This window comes from Equus przewalskii, chromosome 6 (assembly GCF_037783145.1).
Source record: "Equus przewalskii isolate Varuska chromosome 6, EquPr2, whole genome shotgun sequence".
NCBI classification, from domain to species: Eukaryota; Metazoa; Chordata; class Mammalia; order Perissodactyla; family Equidae; genus Equus; species Equus przewalskii.
Window position 1 is genome coordinate 89,888,068 of NC_091836.1, and position 15,682 is coordinate 89,903,749.

The 15,682-nt window shown below is 37.6% G+C and overlaps 1 protein-coding gene across 2 annotated transcripts in view; it reads left to right on the forward strand.

The window, feature by feature from the left end:
* ANO5 (anoctamin 5) overlaps nucleotides 1-15,682 on the forward strand; it is a 96,438-nt gene that overhangs the window by 49,404 nt on the left and 31,352 nt on the right. For both annotated transcript variants that reach the window (XM_070624516.1, XM_070624517.1), the window contains one exon: nucleotides 1,805-1,920. In XM_070624516.1, the coding sequence (XP_070480617.1) occupies nucleotides 1,805-1,920 (116 nt within the window). The remainder of the gene's footprint in view (nucleotides 1-1,804; nucleotides 1,921-15,682) is intronic.

A 15,682-nucleotide genomic window follows, 5' to 3' on the forward strand; every position in this document is an offset into this window, starting at 1 on the left:
GTTTAAATTTCACCACCTGTTGGCAGTAGACATTATGTGACTGAACCTATTGTACACTCCTTAGAGCTCACACCCCTTGGAACTTCCATTTCTTTTGTTCCGTTGCTCTCTTTCATACTTAAAAGACTTTTTGATGATGTCCTCTCTTTTCGAGAAACACATTCCCCAGGAATATAGAAGAACGGAGCATCTTCATTTAAACAAGCAGCATCAAATCATTGGCCAGGTTTTGAAGGGAATTTTGCTGTAATTGTTTCCAAAAGCACAGAGCCAAACTATCTCTTTTCCAGGACTTAAACTATTGTGCCAGCTTTCCTTATCAGTATTTATTCAATAGTATGAGAATTGACTCTAGGTCTGTTCAACACTGATTAATTATTTATCTTTGATATGTTTCCTATAAGGATACAGCAATATTTTCCAAAATGATACAGGAGTATCAATTCAGGTGAATTTAACTTAAATGTCAGAGAAACCATCCTCCTCACCACCACAATTTTTCCCTGGAGCAAAAGAATTTCTAGAGGATTATGGGTTCTAAATAAGGCCACTGGCATTTGGTGATGTAGAGAGATCTACGATGGGTTAATAAACACTTTGCAATGCATTCTTTGTCAATCTTTCTTCACAAAAGGGTTCATCCCCTTTTTGAAGATTTTGAGAATTTGTTTGTTTGTTCATTTGTTTATAGGCCATTCATTCTCTTCTTACTATTACCAGGTCATAAAGCCAAACTAGTATCCTCAGTCACCAGCAATTTTAATCCATGCGTCTAGTATTCCTGTAGAGTCCTTTGTGCTCACTAGGAAATCGGGGTTACTGAGCTCTTATTAGAGATAGCAGTAATTTACCGTTAATTTTACTTTTTTTTCTTTCTTTCCTGAATGCAACTTTAGGTACTGGTTTTCCCTTACATACTTTAAAGAATTATTTTTCAATATTCCCAAATAGGCTGCTTTTTTCTTTTTTTTTATACCATTTTTCAGGATTCAGTGGGATTAGCTACAGAAGAAGAAAAAAGTTAGGATTTGGATGATATAAAATCTTATACCTTGTCACATAGAGATTTTCATATGTGCTTAATTTTAAATTGGATATTTATTGAATGCCTTCAGCTGTACACTTGTGTAGGCTAACGCTTAAAAAGAATGCTTTGAATGGCTGTGTAGTCAGTGCTCTGCTGGGCCCTAAAGGGATGTGAATAAGGCCCTGCAGGATCTACCATGGGGAAAACTTAGGCGTGAAACAATACTGAGGCTCTTAAGTGCTGAAGTTTGTTGTATATATTTTAAGTTTTTCGGGAAATGGTTATCAGTGATGGCCAGTGAGGACAAGACAGGTTCCATAGAGGAGATTCCTGTCATAGCTGTGTGACTGTGGGTCACTCACCTACCTTTGCTTGGGGTTTAATTTTTCCATCTGTAAAATGAAAGTGTTAGCCTGTTTCTAAAGTCCCAGCTAGCTGTGTAGTTATATGAACCCCTGAGCCGTGGCTGTTCTATTAGAATTTGAGTAGAGAAGAACGGGCATTCTGGGTGAAAGGAAGAGCTTGAGTAAAGGCAAAGTCTCAAAGTTTAACTTGTATTTTTGAATAACTGGGTTCAAGAATTCAGTAAATGAAGCGTTACTATAGTGCATGGTAGATTTTAGCAAATTATTCCACATCAACGGAATATGAAAATCCAAGTCTAGAAGTAAGAAAGCATTTGCTTCATTTACGAACCTTCTTTTAAAAGCACTGTTTGTCTACTTCCTCTGGTCTTTTGCTTTGTCATTCAAGTACTTTCTTCTTCACTATCTCTAGGGTCAATATTGGAAGCCGTCAGAACCTCCTAACCCTGTCAATGAAAGGTATATACTTCGCCAGAACTGGGCTCGATTTTCCTATTTTTACAAGGAGCAGCCTTTAGATTTGATTAGGTAAGTTTCGTACACAGGATCAAACTGATTAAAACTTGATGATGTGGTTTTTGTTCGCACTGGCATCATATTCTTTCTTTCTACGACTATTTTCACCCACTGCATTTTACACCTTCTCAGTTTTATATCGACACTATCATTTGCTCATTCATTTGTGAGCAGATTGCTGTTGCCAGAGCGCTCTAAAGCACCATGCAGATAGAATTTGGTGGTTAAGATATTGGCCTTCATATTTAGGTAGGTAGGTTCAAATCCACGTTCTTCCTCTTAGAAGCTGGTGTAAACTTGGTTGAGTTACTTAACCTCTGTGAGGCTCATCTGTAAAATGGGAATAACAGTAGTACTTTCCCTATGGGGTTATTTGATAATCAAATGAGATGTATATTTTTTAGCATAGGGCCTAGTACTTAGTGCTTAATATTGTAGGGGAGGAAGACATCTCCTCTACCCACTCTGGGTCCTTCTGGCCGGAAAATGAATTAAATTCCCATGAGACAGATTAACAGGAGAAAATTAAGCGCAGCTTTATAGCATGTATACATGGGAGAGGCTCAGGCTAACTGAGGAACTTGCCAAAAGGGCTGAAGCCACCACCTTAAATGCCACCCTCAGGTAAAGGACAAAAGGAGGATGTTGGGGGTGGAGGAGTTAGTTATGGGAGAGCACCAGAAAAGCACAGTGAACAAGGGTAAGATTATTATGCAGATGTAAGTCCTTGCCTTCCACATTGATTAAGAGTTTCTAGAGATAAGGTCATCCCCCCTTCTTCCTGGTACAGAGTGGGAGACACCTTTACAGATGGAGATTTCCTTTACAAATGTAAATGTCTCTTAACAAAGGGTAAGTAAATTCTACTTTTCAGAGTTTCTTTCCTGTCTGCAGTTTTTAAAAGTAACCAGCCCAAGATAATCCTCATGCCAAAGAGACATATCTTGGGGTGGCCAATTCCAGTCCCCCACAATATATACAAGTTTTGTTTTGTTTTTGTCTGAGACCAGGAATTTAGAAGATGGCAGAAAGGTTGTATATGGATATGTATGTGTGTGTGCCAATCTCAGAGAGCAGTGATGACAATTGTTATATAACCTCAATTCTTTTTTTTTTCTTTTTTTAAATCTTTTGGCACAGGTAATCAACAGGCTTAGTGTCTGACCCTGTCTGAGTTCCAGGCTCTCAGCTTATTTCTTTTTTTTTTAAAGATTGGCACCTGTGCTAACATATGTTGCCAATCTTCTTTTTTTTTTTCTTCTCCCCAAAGCACCCCCCTATCCCCGCCCCATACATAGTTGTATATTCTAGTTGTCAGTGCCTCTGGCTGTGCTATGTGGTACACTGCCCCAGCATGGCCCAACAAGTGGTGCTATGTCCACGCCCAGGACCCGAACCAGCGAAACCCTTGGCTGCTGAAGCGCAGCACAGGAACCGAACCACTAGGCCATGGGGCCAGCCCCTCTCAGCCTATTTCTTTAGACAGTTTTATTAGCTAAGCAAGAAGACTGTGGTTGCAGCTTCCTGCTTTGAACCATAATAAAACTACATAGATACAGGATATTAGGAGAGTCCAGATATGATTTCGGTAAGGATCCATCAGATCACAGACCTCTGGCTGCTCTTTGTTGTTATGCACCATCAAGTCGGGTCTGACTCCTGGGGACCCTCTGAGTGAGTGATGTCCACCATGTCCTATCCTCACCAGTCCTACCCAGCTCCTGTAGACTCATGCATATGGCTTCCTTTATGGTGTCAACCCATCTCATGGTTGGTCTTCCTCTTTTCCTGCTGCCTTCTGCTTTTCCCAGCATCATTGTCTTTTCCAGAGAACCTGGCCTTCTCATGATGTGCCCAGAGTAGGACAGCCTCAGTTGTATCAGTTTTCCTCCAGCGATAGTTCAGGCTTAATTTGCTCCAGGACCCACTTGTTCACCTTTCTGGCAGCCCAGGGTGTCCGCAGAGCTCTCCTCCAGCACCATATCTCAAATGAGTCCATTTGTTTCCTTTCAGCCTTCTTCACTGTGCAGCTTTCTCACCCGTCCACAGTAGTTGGGAATACGCAGGCATGGATAACTTTGGCCTTGGTCTCCAATGACATTTTGTTGCATTTGATGATCTTTCCTTATTCTCTCATTGCTGCCTTCTGAGTCTCAGTCTTCTCTTGATTTCTTGGCTGCAGTCTCCATTTACATGATGACTGAACAAAGGTAAACAAAAATCTCTAACAGTTTCAGTGTCCTCATTGTCTACATTAAGGTTGTGTAGTTCTGCAGTCATGATTTTTGTCTTCTTGATGTTCAAATTCAGTCCTGCTTTGGCATTTTCTTCTTTCACTTTTGTCAGAAGTCATTTCAAGTCGTCGTTGCTCTCTGCCAGTAAGATGGTATTGTCTGCATATCTTAGATTGTTAATATTTCTTCCACCAATTTTCACTCCTCCTTCCTCTGAGTCTAGCCCAGCTTTCGTATGATATGTTCTGTGTGCAGATGAAACGGATAAAATACACCCTTGTCTGATAGATACAAACAATATGAAGACAAAATGTACCTTTGCCTGTATGAAACCATCCTGTCTCTCCATATTCTGTCTTGACAGTGGCTTCTTGTCCACAATACAGGTTACAAATCATGACAATCAAGTGTGGAGGCACACCCATTTCTTTCAGAGCAGCCCGTAGCTTTTCATGAGCCATGCAGTCAAAGGCTTTACTGTGGCCTATGAAACATAGACGAACTTTCTTCTGGAATTCTTTGGAGCACTCCAGTAGCCAGTGAATAATCATAATTAAATCTCATGTGCCTGTCCCTTTTCAAAATCCATCTTAGACATCAGGCATTTCTTGCTCCATATAAAAGCCTTTGTTGCAGGGCTGGCCCCATGGTGTAGTGGGTAAGTTTGCACACTCCACTTTGGTGGCCCAGGGTTTGCTGGTTCGGATCCTGGGCGTGGACCTACACACTGCTCATCAAGTCATGCTGTGGAGGCATCCCACATAGAAGAACTAGAAGGACTTAGAACCAGGATATACAACCATATACTGGGGCTTTCGGGAGGAAAAAAAAAGAAAAAAAGAGGAAGGTTGGCAAGAGGTGTTAGCTCAGGGCCACTCTTCCTCACCAAAAAGCATACCCAAAAAAAGAAAAAAGCCTTTGTTGCAGCACCTTGAGCATCACTTTACTTACGCCAGAAATTAGAGCAATGGTCCTGTAGTCACTGCTCTCCTTGGCATCTCCTGTCTTGAGGATTGGGACATATATTGAGTGTTTCTAGTCCACAGGTCATTGTTTTGTTTTCCATACTTGTTGACATATTCTTGCTAGGATTTTGACAGGTTCAGTCTCTGTGGCTTGAAATAAATCTATCGATTTCCCATCTACCCCTGGCAACTTATTTCTTCCCAGTGCTTTCAGGACAGCTTTCACTTCATTTTCTAGAATTATGGGTTCTTCCTCCTAGGCAGTGTTTTTACTTGACGATTTATGTTTGTGCTGCTATGTTTGCGCAGCAGAATGGCATCCTTTTAAGGAGACTGATTTCAATGCACACATCCAAATCAACTGAAATGTTATCTCGACAGCTTCATTTAAGGCAAATAAGTGGGAAATTTTTGAGAATAAATAAAAGACAGCATGTATAAACTGGTGCTTTCTGTAGATCATTGTATGAACTCTTTGTTAGATGGATGTTTTAATTGTTTTGAATAATGCTCATTTAATTTTTTAAATTGTAAAAGTAGCACATTTATCAAAAAGAGTTTCAACTAGTAAAGAGATGTTCAAACTTTTAAGTGAAATTTCACCTCCATTGAACTCTGCAGAAGTAACTACTCTTGAAGATTTGGTCATATCCACTCAGTCTTGCTGCATGCATGATGAAACATGTACACAAACACGTTTTTTCTCTTAGAGCAGTGGCATCTTTATTTATTTTTTGCTGAGATTATCTTTTTTCACTGAATAATATATTATTGGTACCCTTCCCTGTACACACAGATCTATCTCATGCTTTCTAACCAAACACGGAGTGCCATATTATAAATTTTGCGTAGTTCATTTATCTGTTTTTCTATTGAAAAACATTATGCTGTCCCCAAGTTTTCACTATTACAATCAGTACTGCTAAGAGCATCTGCAGACACTGTGCCCTTGGAGAATATTTTCAAAGCAGCAAAGTTGTGAGAAGGAAGGTTTACATGTTTTACATTATTCAGAATATATTGAGAGTATTTATTCATCTAACAGTTTTTAACTGTCTACAGATGTTTCTGCTATAAGTATTCCCCAAAGATTCATATGTATAACCCTAATTATATGCAAACACATTATGTCGCAGGTCAGTGTGGGTGTGCATTGCTAGCGCTTGGCTGATTTCCTCTTACAACAAAGGGGAAGAAGCTCAGCTGATCCATCAGATGACAGTGTCTAGCATGAATTTAGGAACTTTTTAAAGTTTTTCATTCTGTTATAACTTTCCATTTATAGAAAGTTATACTCTTTTTTCATTTCTATAGTGAAATAATTTTTTTAATAAATTTAAATTTTTAACAAAATTTAATGCCAAGAGTGATACTAGGTGTAAAGTTTTAAACGAGGTAACTGAAAAGGCAAAAAAGAAAACAATGCATTATCACAGAGGTAGCAATTGCAGAAAACAGCAGGTATTCCTAGGGTCTCTTTTCAGTGGTTGTGTGAGATAACATCCTTATTCTTAGGACTAGATAATGAAGTATTTAGGGGCAAAGTACTGTAATGTGTTTAATCCACTTAATTTCAAATGGTTCAGAAAAAGATATTTATATATACATATATAGTTATAAAAGGAAACATATATAGGGAGAGAGTGCAAATGGAACAGTATCTTCACAATAAAAGAATTAAAAGGCATATGGATGTTATTTGAATTATTCTTGCAAATTTTCTATATATTTGAAATTATTTCCAAATTAAAACTTTAATAAAAAGGGAGTCCAGAAATAGGTCTGTACATATACGTTCAGTTGATTTTCGGCAAGGTGCCTGGTCACTCATTGGGATAGTTCTTTCAACAAACGGTGCTAGAACAAATGAATATCCGTATGAAAAACATGAATCTTGACCCTTTCCTGTATGAAAATTTACACTAATTTGAAATGGATCAGAGAGCTAAGTGTAAGGGCTAAAACTACAAGACTTCTGGAAGAATATGTAGGAGAAAAATCTATGTGACCCAGGGTTAGGCATGGACTTTTCAGATGAGGCACAAAAAGCACAATTTAAAAAATGGATAAATTTGACTTTGTTAAAATTAATAATGTCTGTACTTTAAAAGACACTGTTACAAAGATAAAAAGGCAAACCACAGACTGGAGAAAATACTTGCAACCCATTATCAACAAAAGACTCTTATCCAGAATATTTAAGGAACTCTTACAACTCAATAATAATACAAAATAATTAAAAATGTATGTAAAGATTATAACAGATTCTTCACCAAAGAAATCTATTTATGGATAACCAATTAGTACATAAAAAGATGCACAGCACCTTTATCCACTAGAGGAACAAAAATTAAAATGTCATTGAGATACCACTATACATCCACTAGAATAGCTAGCATCTAAAAGATCGACAACCATAAGTGCTGACAGGAATGCAGCACAACCTGAAATCTCAAACATTGCTGGTGGGAATGCAACGCAGTACAGCAACTTTGCAAGAGAGTTTCTTATAAAATTAAATATGTACTTTCTATATGACCTAGCAATTCCACTTCTAAGTCTTTCTTTTTTATTGAGGAAGATTAGCCCTGAGCTAGCATCCGTGTCCATCTTCCTCTACTTTATATGTGGGACGTCTGCCACAGCATGGCTTGTTAAGTGGTGTGTAGGTCTACGTCTGGGATCAGAACCGGTGAACCCTGGGCCGCCGAAGCAGAGCACATGAACTTAACCACTGCGCCACTTGGCCAGCCTCCCACTTCTAAGTCTTTGCTCAGAAAAAATGAAGTGTGTGTCCATAGAAACACCATTATTTAAATGTTCGTAACAATGTAACTTACAATAATAAAAAACTGGAAACCACCCTAATTTCCATCAACTGGAGAATGGATAAACAAATTATGATGTATCCATACAATAGATTTTTTTCCTCAGAAATCAAAAGAAAGAAATTACTAGTACATGCAACGTGAAGAATGAATCTTAAAAGCATTATACTAAAGAAAAGACACAGGCCACAAAAGGCTACATACTCTTATGTTTTCATTTATAAAACATTGCTCTGGAAAAGGCATAACTTTAGGGACCCAAACCAAAGTAGTGGTTACCCACATCAGGATGTTGGGGAAAGGGTTAACTACAAGGAGCTTGGGAGATGATGGAGACACTCTGTATGTTGATTCTGATGGTGGTTACATGAGTGCATATGCGTTTCAACTTATTGAACAATACGCTTAAGCCAGGTTTATTTTATCGTATGTAAGTTATACCTCAGTCAATTTGACTGAAAAGAAAAACCACTCCTCTAAGAGGATTTACCTTCTGGGATGGCAGATGTGATAGGGTTTGGCGAAGAATCTCAGAGTAGGGAGGGAGAACTTCTCCTTGGAGAACTGAGCAGCATTGGCTTGGACGAGCTGAGATCCTTACACGTGGCCTGGAGACAGTATTGAAAGCTGTCTGAGAAAGACATTCCTGGTATAGGTGAGACACATCTTGGGATTCCCCAAGACACCACGAAGGAGATGAAGCAAGGGATGGGGGCTGAGTTGTGCAGGTAGGAAGTGGCAATTGAATGGTTAAATACTGGCTGCATACTTAGTGGGATCTCATTTGTGCCTTGAGCCAGTTATTAAACTCCAGTCCACCTTTCTATAGTCTGCTTTGTGAAATTGAGGCTGGACCTCTGAAAACCACATACATGCTTTACCAGCTGGCTCACTGTTAGGCTCTGCCAGAAAGGGGCACTGAAGAGACTGAAAGGCTGGAGGAGGAGGAAAGGATTTGTTTTCATTGTTTTTAACGGGTTTCCTGTTTGCTTCCTGGGAGCATTTCCCCCAACAGTGCTGTGGCAGTGCCTGCCTGTTGCTGCCGCAGAGTTGCTCCCAGCGCTTGAAGAACCAGCCCCATCAGGCCTGCTGTGAGACACCAGCACCAGCTGGCCCTCTTCTCCAGTTATCTCTTAGAACTAACCTACTTCAGTGTTTGCTGGTTTATCTTGCCTGTGTTTATTTTTATAAAAAGAAGGAGATATATGTATTAGCTAAAATTTCTCCTTCATTGTTAAAAGTGGCATTCTATATAGACTCTTTCGAACTTTGCCATTTTCACTTAACAGTGTATCCTGAAAATCAATCCACGTGAATTCATAGAGGCATTCCTCATCCGTTTTATGGCTTTATGGTACAGCATTATATGTATTTGGACATTGAGCTAGTTTCCAGTGTTTCATACTTATTAAAAGATGCTTCAATGAATAACCACGTGCATGTGTATTTTTGTATTGTTGGGAGTGTATCTTCAGACTAGATCCCTGTACCTTACATCGTTGGGTCACAGGGTAAATGCATGTGTAGTTGTGTTAAATGTTGCCACATTCCCCCTCACTGGGATTGGACCATTTGGAATTCCCACCAGCACTGTATGAAAGTACAGAGTGCACTGTCAAGTTTTCTAATTGTTGCCGAGCTGATGGTTGAGATATGGTATTTTAGTATATTTTAATATCCATTTCCCGTTTTACGAATGAAGTTGAACTTCTTTTTGTATGTTAAGGGACATTTTTGTGTCTTTTTTTATGAATTGTTTATTCATATCTTTTGTCCATTTTTCTCTAGGATTTTTGTCTTCTCAGTGTTTATAAGCTCTGTATATACTGAAGATTTATAACTCTTTATCTGTGATATATATTCCTAATATTTTCTTCAAGTTTATTTGCATTGCGACTTTCATTACGGGGTTTTTTTGTTTGTTTCATTGGTTGGTTGGTTTTTGCTACATAGAAGTACTCTTTTTTTACATGAAGTCGAATTTATCAATTTTTTTTATCGCTTTTGGATTTTTAGTGACAGAATGCCTTTTTATATGCATGAGTTAAAGAGGAATTCACCCACATTTTCTTCTGTTTGCATAGTTTCATTTTTTATGTTTAGATTCCTGATCCATTTGGAATTTATTCTTGCATATCCTGTGAGGAATAGATCTAATTTGATCCATTTGTCTCAACACCATTTATTCAAAAGTTCATTCTTGCCCCAGTGATTCAAGGTACTACCTTCATCACATACTAGATTTTGCTATGCAGTCGAGTTCATTTCTGGATGTTCTGTTCTAATCTGTTGGTCTAGCTACCTATTCATCCGTCAGTACCAGGCCATTTTACTCCGAGCAACTTTGCTGTAATGTCTCAACATCTGCTTGGGCTAATACCTCATCATAGCTCTTACAGTGTTTCCTTGTACGTTCTGTATGTTTATTCTTCCATATAAATTTCAGTATCAACTTGCTCAGCTCCTTACCAACAAAAATTGTTGGTATTTTTATGGGGGTTGCATTAAGTTTATAAAATAACTTAGGTAGGCCTGATATTTTAGTGATATTAAGACATTCTAATCAAGGAAACGAGATGTCTTTTTCAAGCCTACTTTTGGCTTTTTCAAGAGTGTTGTAGAGTTTTCTTTGTATAGGTTATGAAACTTTCTTAAGTTTTATCCTAAGTATTTTATATTTCTTGTTCCTATTACAAATTATGTATTCTCTTACATTATATCTTCTAACTGGTTATTATTTATATGTTGAATGCTATTGATTTTTGTGTGTTAATTTTATATTCTGATGCCAAGATGAATTCTTTATTGAATTAGTTTTATCATTGATTCTTTAAGGCTCTCTAGGTATATTATCGTCATCTTTAAATAGAAATATTTTTTTCTTTACTATTTCCTAGATCTCTAAGTATTTTCCTTTGTGCAGTTGCATTGGCTAATAATTTCAGAGCAATGTTAGATAATAGTGGATATAATGAGTCTCCTTTTCTTGTTCCTGATCTTTGTGAAAATGCCTCGTGTAGGAAATGCTTTTGCCCTTGTATGTTACCTTACCATTTTGCTAGAGGTCTTTGAGAGTTTGCTTGTTTGTTTGTTTTAAAGTTTGATTGTTTTAACAGATTATGCCTTGGAATTGATTGTTCTAAGTCAGTTTTCTCTGGTCCTCATGGATCCTTTCAGTATGTAGCTTCTATTTTTGTTCTTGTTTTTTTCTGGAAAGTGTTCTTGGGTTATAATTTTAAAGTATTAGTTTTTCCCAGTGTTTTAGTTATTTTCTTTGGACCAAACATATGCATGTTTGGTCTTCTATTGTCTATCTTCCTATCACACAACTTCTCTGAGACTCTTTTTACTTCTTTATGTGATTTTCATTCTTTTCATAGGTTTCCTATTTTTCTTATTGTCTTTTATTAGATTTTCACTTAATTCTCCCATTCTTCTCTCTTGAATACCTCATAATTTCAGCATCAGTTCTGATATGATTTTATATGATTTTTCTTTTTCCTCTTTTTCTGGGAGTTCACTTCTTTTTTAATTTATCCCTGTTTTTTCCTACTTCTCTTCTTATTTTTATCTTTATGCTGTTTTCCTATATTTACAATTATTTATTTGAGAGCATTTAATTCAATTTGTAGTGCTTTATTACAGTATTTCTCATGTTCTTTTGGGAGAATTTTCATTAGCTGAAATCCTTTATTTCACCCTTTCAGTTTCATTTATTTATTTTATGAGGAAAACTGGCCCTGAGCTAACATCTGTTGCCAATCTTCCTCCTTTTGCTTGAGGAAGATTGTCCCTGAGCTAACATCTGTGCCAGTACTTCTCTATTTTGTACATGGGATGCCACCACATCATGGCTTGATGAGCGATGTGTGAGTCTGTGCTTGGGATCCACACCCTTGAACCCTGGGCCGCCAAAGCAGAGTGCACGAACTTAACTACTATGCCACCGGGCTGGCTTCACATTTTCGGTTTTTTAAGTCTAGTTTTGTGTGGACATGGTCTGCTTTTTTCTATTGTGTTATTTCACAGAGTTTTTAGCATCAGAGTTCCCTCTTTGGTTTGTTCTTTCCTATTCCATGCAGTTTCTTTTGCAGATGATGGTGTGTGGTTGTCATGTGCCATTTCTTCATTTCTACAGGATCCTAATTATCCCTCTTATTTCCTTCTTTCTCTTTACTTCCACACCTTTAAGGAGGACCACGCTTTGTATCTGATTCTTCCCCAGGAGCATTGCTTTTCTGAGGCTGCCACTTCCAGTCTTGCTCATTTTCAGACCCCTTCCTTTTAACTGGTGCTGTGAATGACCAGGTCCCAACATGTGGTCAGTATTATGAATTTAGTTAGACTTTAGTTCCGGGAGTCATCTTGATCTTGTCTGTTTGTCTAATGTCTCCACCCTGCTTTCCCTTTTGTGCCTAGAATCCCATAAGCATCTTCCTCGCTGCTCTCTGTACCTCAGGTTTGTGGCAACAGGTGGCAGGTGGTGTGTTGGAATTGGCTTTATTTCTTCACTTATGGGTCATTTGAATATCATGGTGTTCTCTGTCTTGATCCTGAAGGCCTCTATCACGTGTGGTTTTCTTTCCTCTCCTTGTTGCTTTTATGGTTTTAAGGAAGGTTTTGTGGGAAAATTTGATAAAAATATCCTTAAAAGAGAAGGAAACTATCCATAGATATATAATTACAATGCACACATTCCTTTAATGAGCATTTATGAAGCATCACTAGATATCAGGCAGGAGGGTAGGACTGAGAAGATAATCAGAACGTGGTTTCCTGACATGAATGTATTTGCAGGAAGACACACAAATGCATAATGATTAAAGCAGAGTGATACTCATCAGAGAACAGCACACAGAGGAAAGGCACCTGCCTGTATGACAACCTCAGAGAAAGGTTCACACGCTTCTTCTTGAGCTGTGTCTTGAGAGATAAGTAGCTAGGTAAACAAGTTAGGTAAGAATATCCCAGGCAGAGAGAATAAGTACAGAGCCCTGGGCTGAGGAAGAGCATTGTCCACGGGGTTCTTTATGTAGAAGTAATAGTAGTGAGATTGATGAATGTTTATCAGGAACAAAATCATGAAGAACACTGCTAAGATGAAAGGATGAAACCTGTGAAGGAGGGAAAGGCCATTGTTCAATTTTTGCTTTGGAAACATCACCCTATTGGAAAGAAGGAAGGTAGTTTAGAAGGATACAAGACTGAAGTCAGCGAAGTAGGAGGCTGTTAAAACTTTCCAGTAATAGATGTTGAAAGTCATATCCAAGCCACTCGTGACAGGAAAGAGAGGGCACTGTGGATTAGAAAAAGGTTTTATGACAAAATTTCTTGGACCTAGTAGAAGATTGGATATGGAGGATTAAAAACAGAAAAGAAGGCAGGATGTCTTGGGGTGCCTAGAAAGAGATTTAGAATATAAGAATTCAAATTCCTAGATTTCACATATTTTCTGTTATCTCTACACCAAACTTAAGTTCCGTGTCCAAATCTTTGTAAATAGTTTTACTGCCTTTTTTGGGGCACTGATCATTTTGTCATAATAGATTATATTTTTTCAGGAAAAATGGAAATGCCAAGGTTGCAATCATTGGTTTATCCGTCTTCAATTTTATATGCCCTCTGATCCCAATTTTTCTTTCCAATTCAAGAGCTTCATATAATTTTTCTTTTGATAGCACCTATTTTGAGTGGCCTGATAATTAGAAATAAAATTGATGTTCTGCTATATAGCAAATAGCTTAAATAAATGTATTTACAGTGATGATAATGGTGCTATTAAAATGCCAAGACATTGTAATAGCTAAGCTAAGTTTCTCAGATGTCTGTGGATTCACTATAAAAATGAATCTCTTTAGACTGAATGTTTGCCTTTTTTAATTCATTCCTCAAGCCTGTATTCAGTTCAGTTCTATCATCATTCCTTTGATTATGTGCTGTGCCTCAGACTAAGTCCTAGGTCCTAGGAATACAAAATTAGATGAGTGCCTTCTCACAAGATGTCTCAACCAGAATTAGCGAATGTCTTCTGCCTACCGAATGCCATGCTAGACGGTCTGGGGCCACTGTTGAGTTGAAAGTCTGGTCAGTTAAATGGACAAGTTGAGAAATACCACAGGTATAAATATAAGGCACACTTTTCTAAAATATTAATACTTAAAACAAAGGGTTCTCCTTATATTTCAGTCTTTATAGAGTGTCTCATGTTATTAGATTTCTCTCATTTTCTTTGTTTTGAATAATAAGATAATTTAACACCTTAAATGTTATTTTAATAACGTATACATTTCTACCATAATACAGATCTAGGACCTGTCTCTTACTTTTTGCCCTCTTAAGAGATGGTTTAGTTCTTAATGTGTTGTTAAGATCCCTAAACCCAACGATTAGTAAAATAATTTCTATAAACCCTTATAAAATAAATGCTTACCTCAGTATTTCTCTTTTTGAGAATCTTTTTTTTTTGTGGTGAGAGAGATTCGCTCTGAGCTGACATCTGTGCCCATATTCCTCCGTTTTGTATGTGGGATGCCACCACAGCATGGCTTGATGAGTGGTGTGTAGGTCTGCACCCAGGATCCAAACCTGTGAACTCCAGGCCGCCAAAGTGGAGCATGTGAACTTAACCACTGTGCAACCAGGCCGGCCCCTTGAGAATCTTTTGAATATTAATTAAAAGTCTGCAGTTCTTGAGGACTGTTCTTTTCTAATTCTTATGAAATAAGATTCTTGAAATTTTAAAGGGAGAAAATGTAGTTCTTTAAAAGTAAGGTTATTAAAATATCCAATTCTGTATGAATTTCTGAAGAATTTTTAGGTTAAATCTATGGCAGTGGTATTAATGTTTTACAAAAATTATCGATTCTGTAACTTTTAAAGCATCAAATGGAAATACATATGGTGAATAGTAAATTCTACAAAATCAAATAATTTTCTTTTATTTTAGATTTTGATGTTATGCCATATTACAGTGTTCACTTTTTTTTACAGTAATTGCTATAGTTCTCAGCAAAAAAAAAAAAAAAAGGAAAAAAGCAAGTTCACTCATCCTATGTGTGAGAAAACCAAAGGAAGTTGTGAATGGCAAATTAGCAAGGGGATATGATGGACTCATAATTTAGTTTCAATGTTTATAGTAGTTTGAAGAGCAGAACAAGGGAAAACAACAATGTAAAAATGTTTATTATGACTGGAAAGAATGAAAGATGGTACCAGCAGAAAGATGCCTGTTTAACTAGAAAAGATTAGAAGAATGAGAGGTTGAATAAAGGAGATTCAATAAAATTAATATTGGATATGAGAAAAATATTTTAAAATTTTATCATTGGGAGGAGCCGGTCTGGTAGTGTAGTGGTTAATTTTGTGCACCCCGCTTTGGTGGCCTGGGGTTCACGGGTTCAGATCCCGGGCATGGACCTACACACTGCTCATTAAGCCATGCTATGGCACATTCCATACGCTAATAGATTTATATATAGCATGCTACGTGAACCCAAGAGAGATCACATCTATCAGCCTAGGAAACTGTGGAAAGCCTTCACAGATTTGGTGAGCTGAGCTCTTTATGAATGAGGAACATGATTCTTTTTTTAAAAAAAAAAAACTAGTTTTTTGAGGTAGAGAAAATGACATTCTCTGGTTCTCTGAGGGATTCCGTAAGGGGGACTCGGTTTAAAAAAAAGAACAAAATAATTTGCTTGTGAGATTCGAACATTTATGCCAAGTAATGCTGTCACTTTTCAACTCT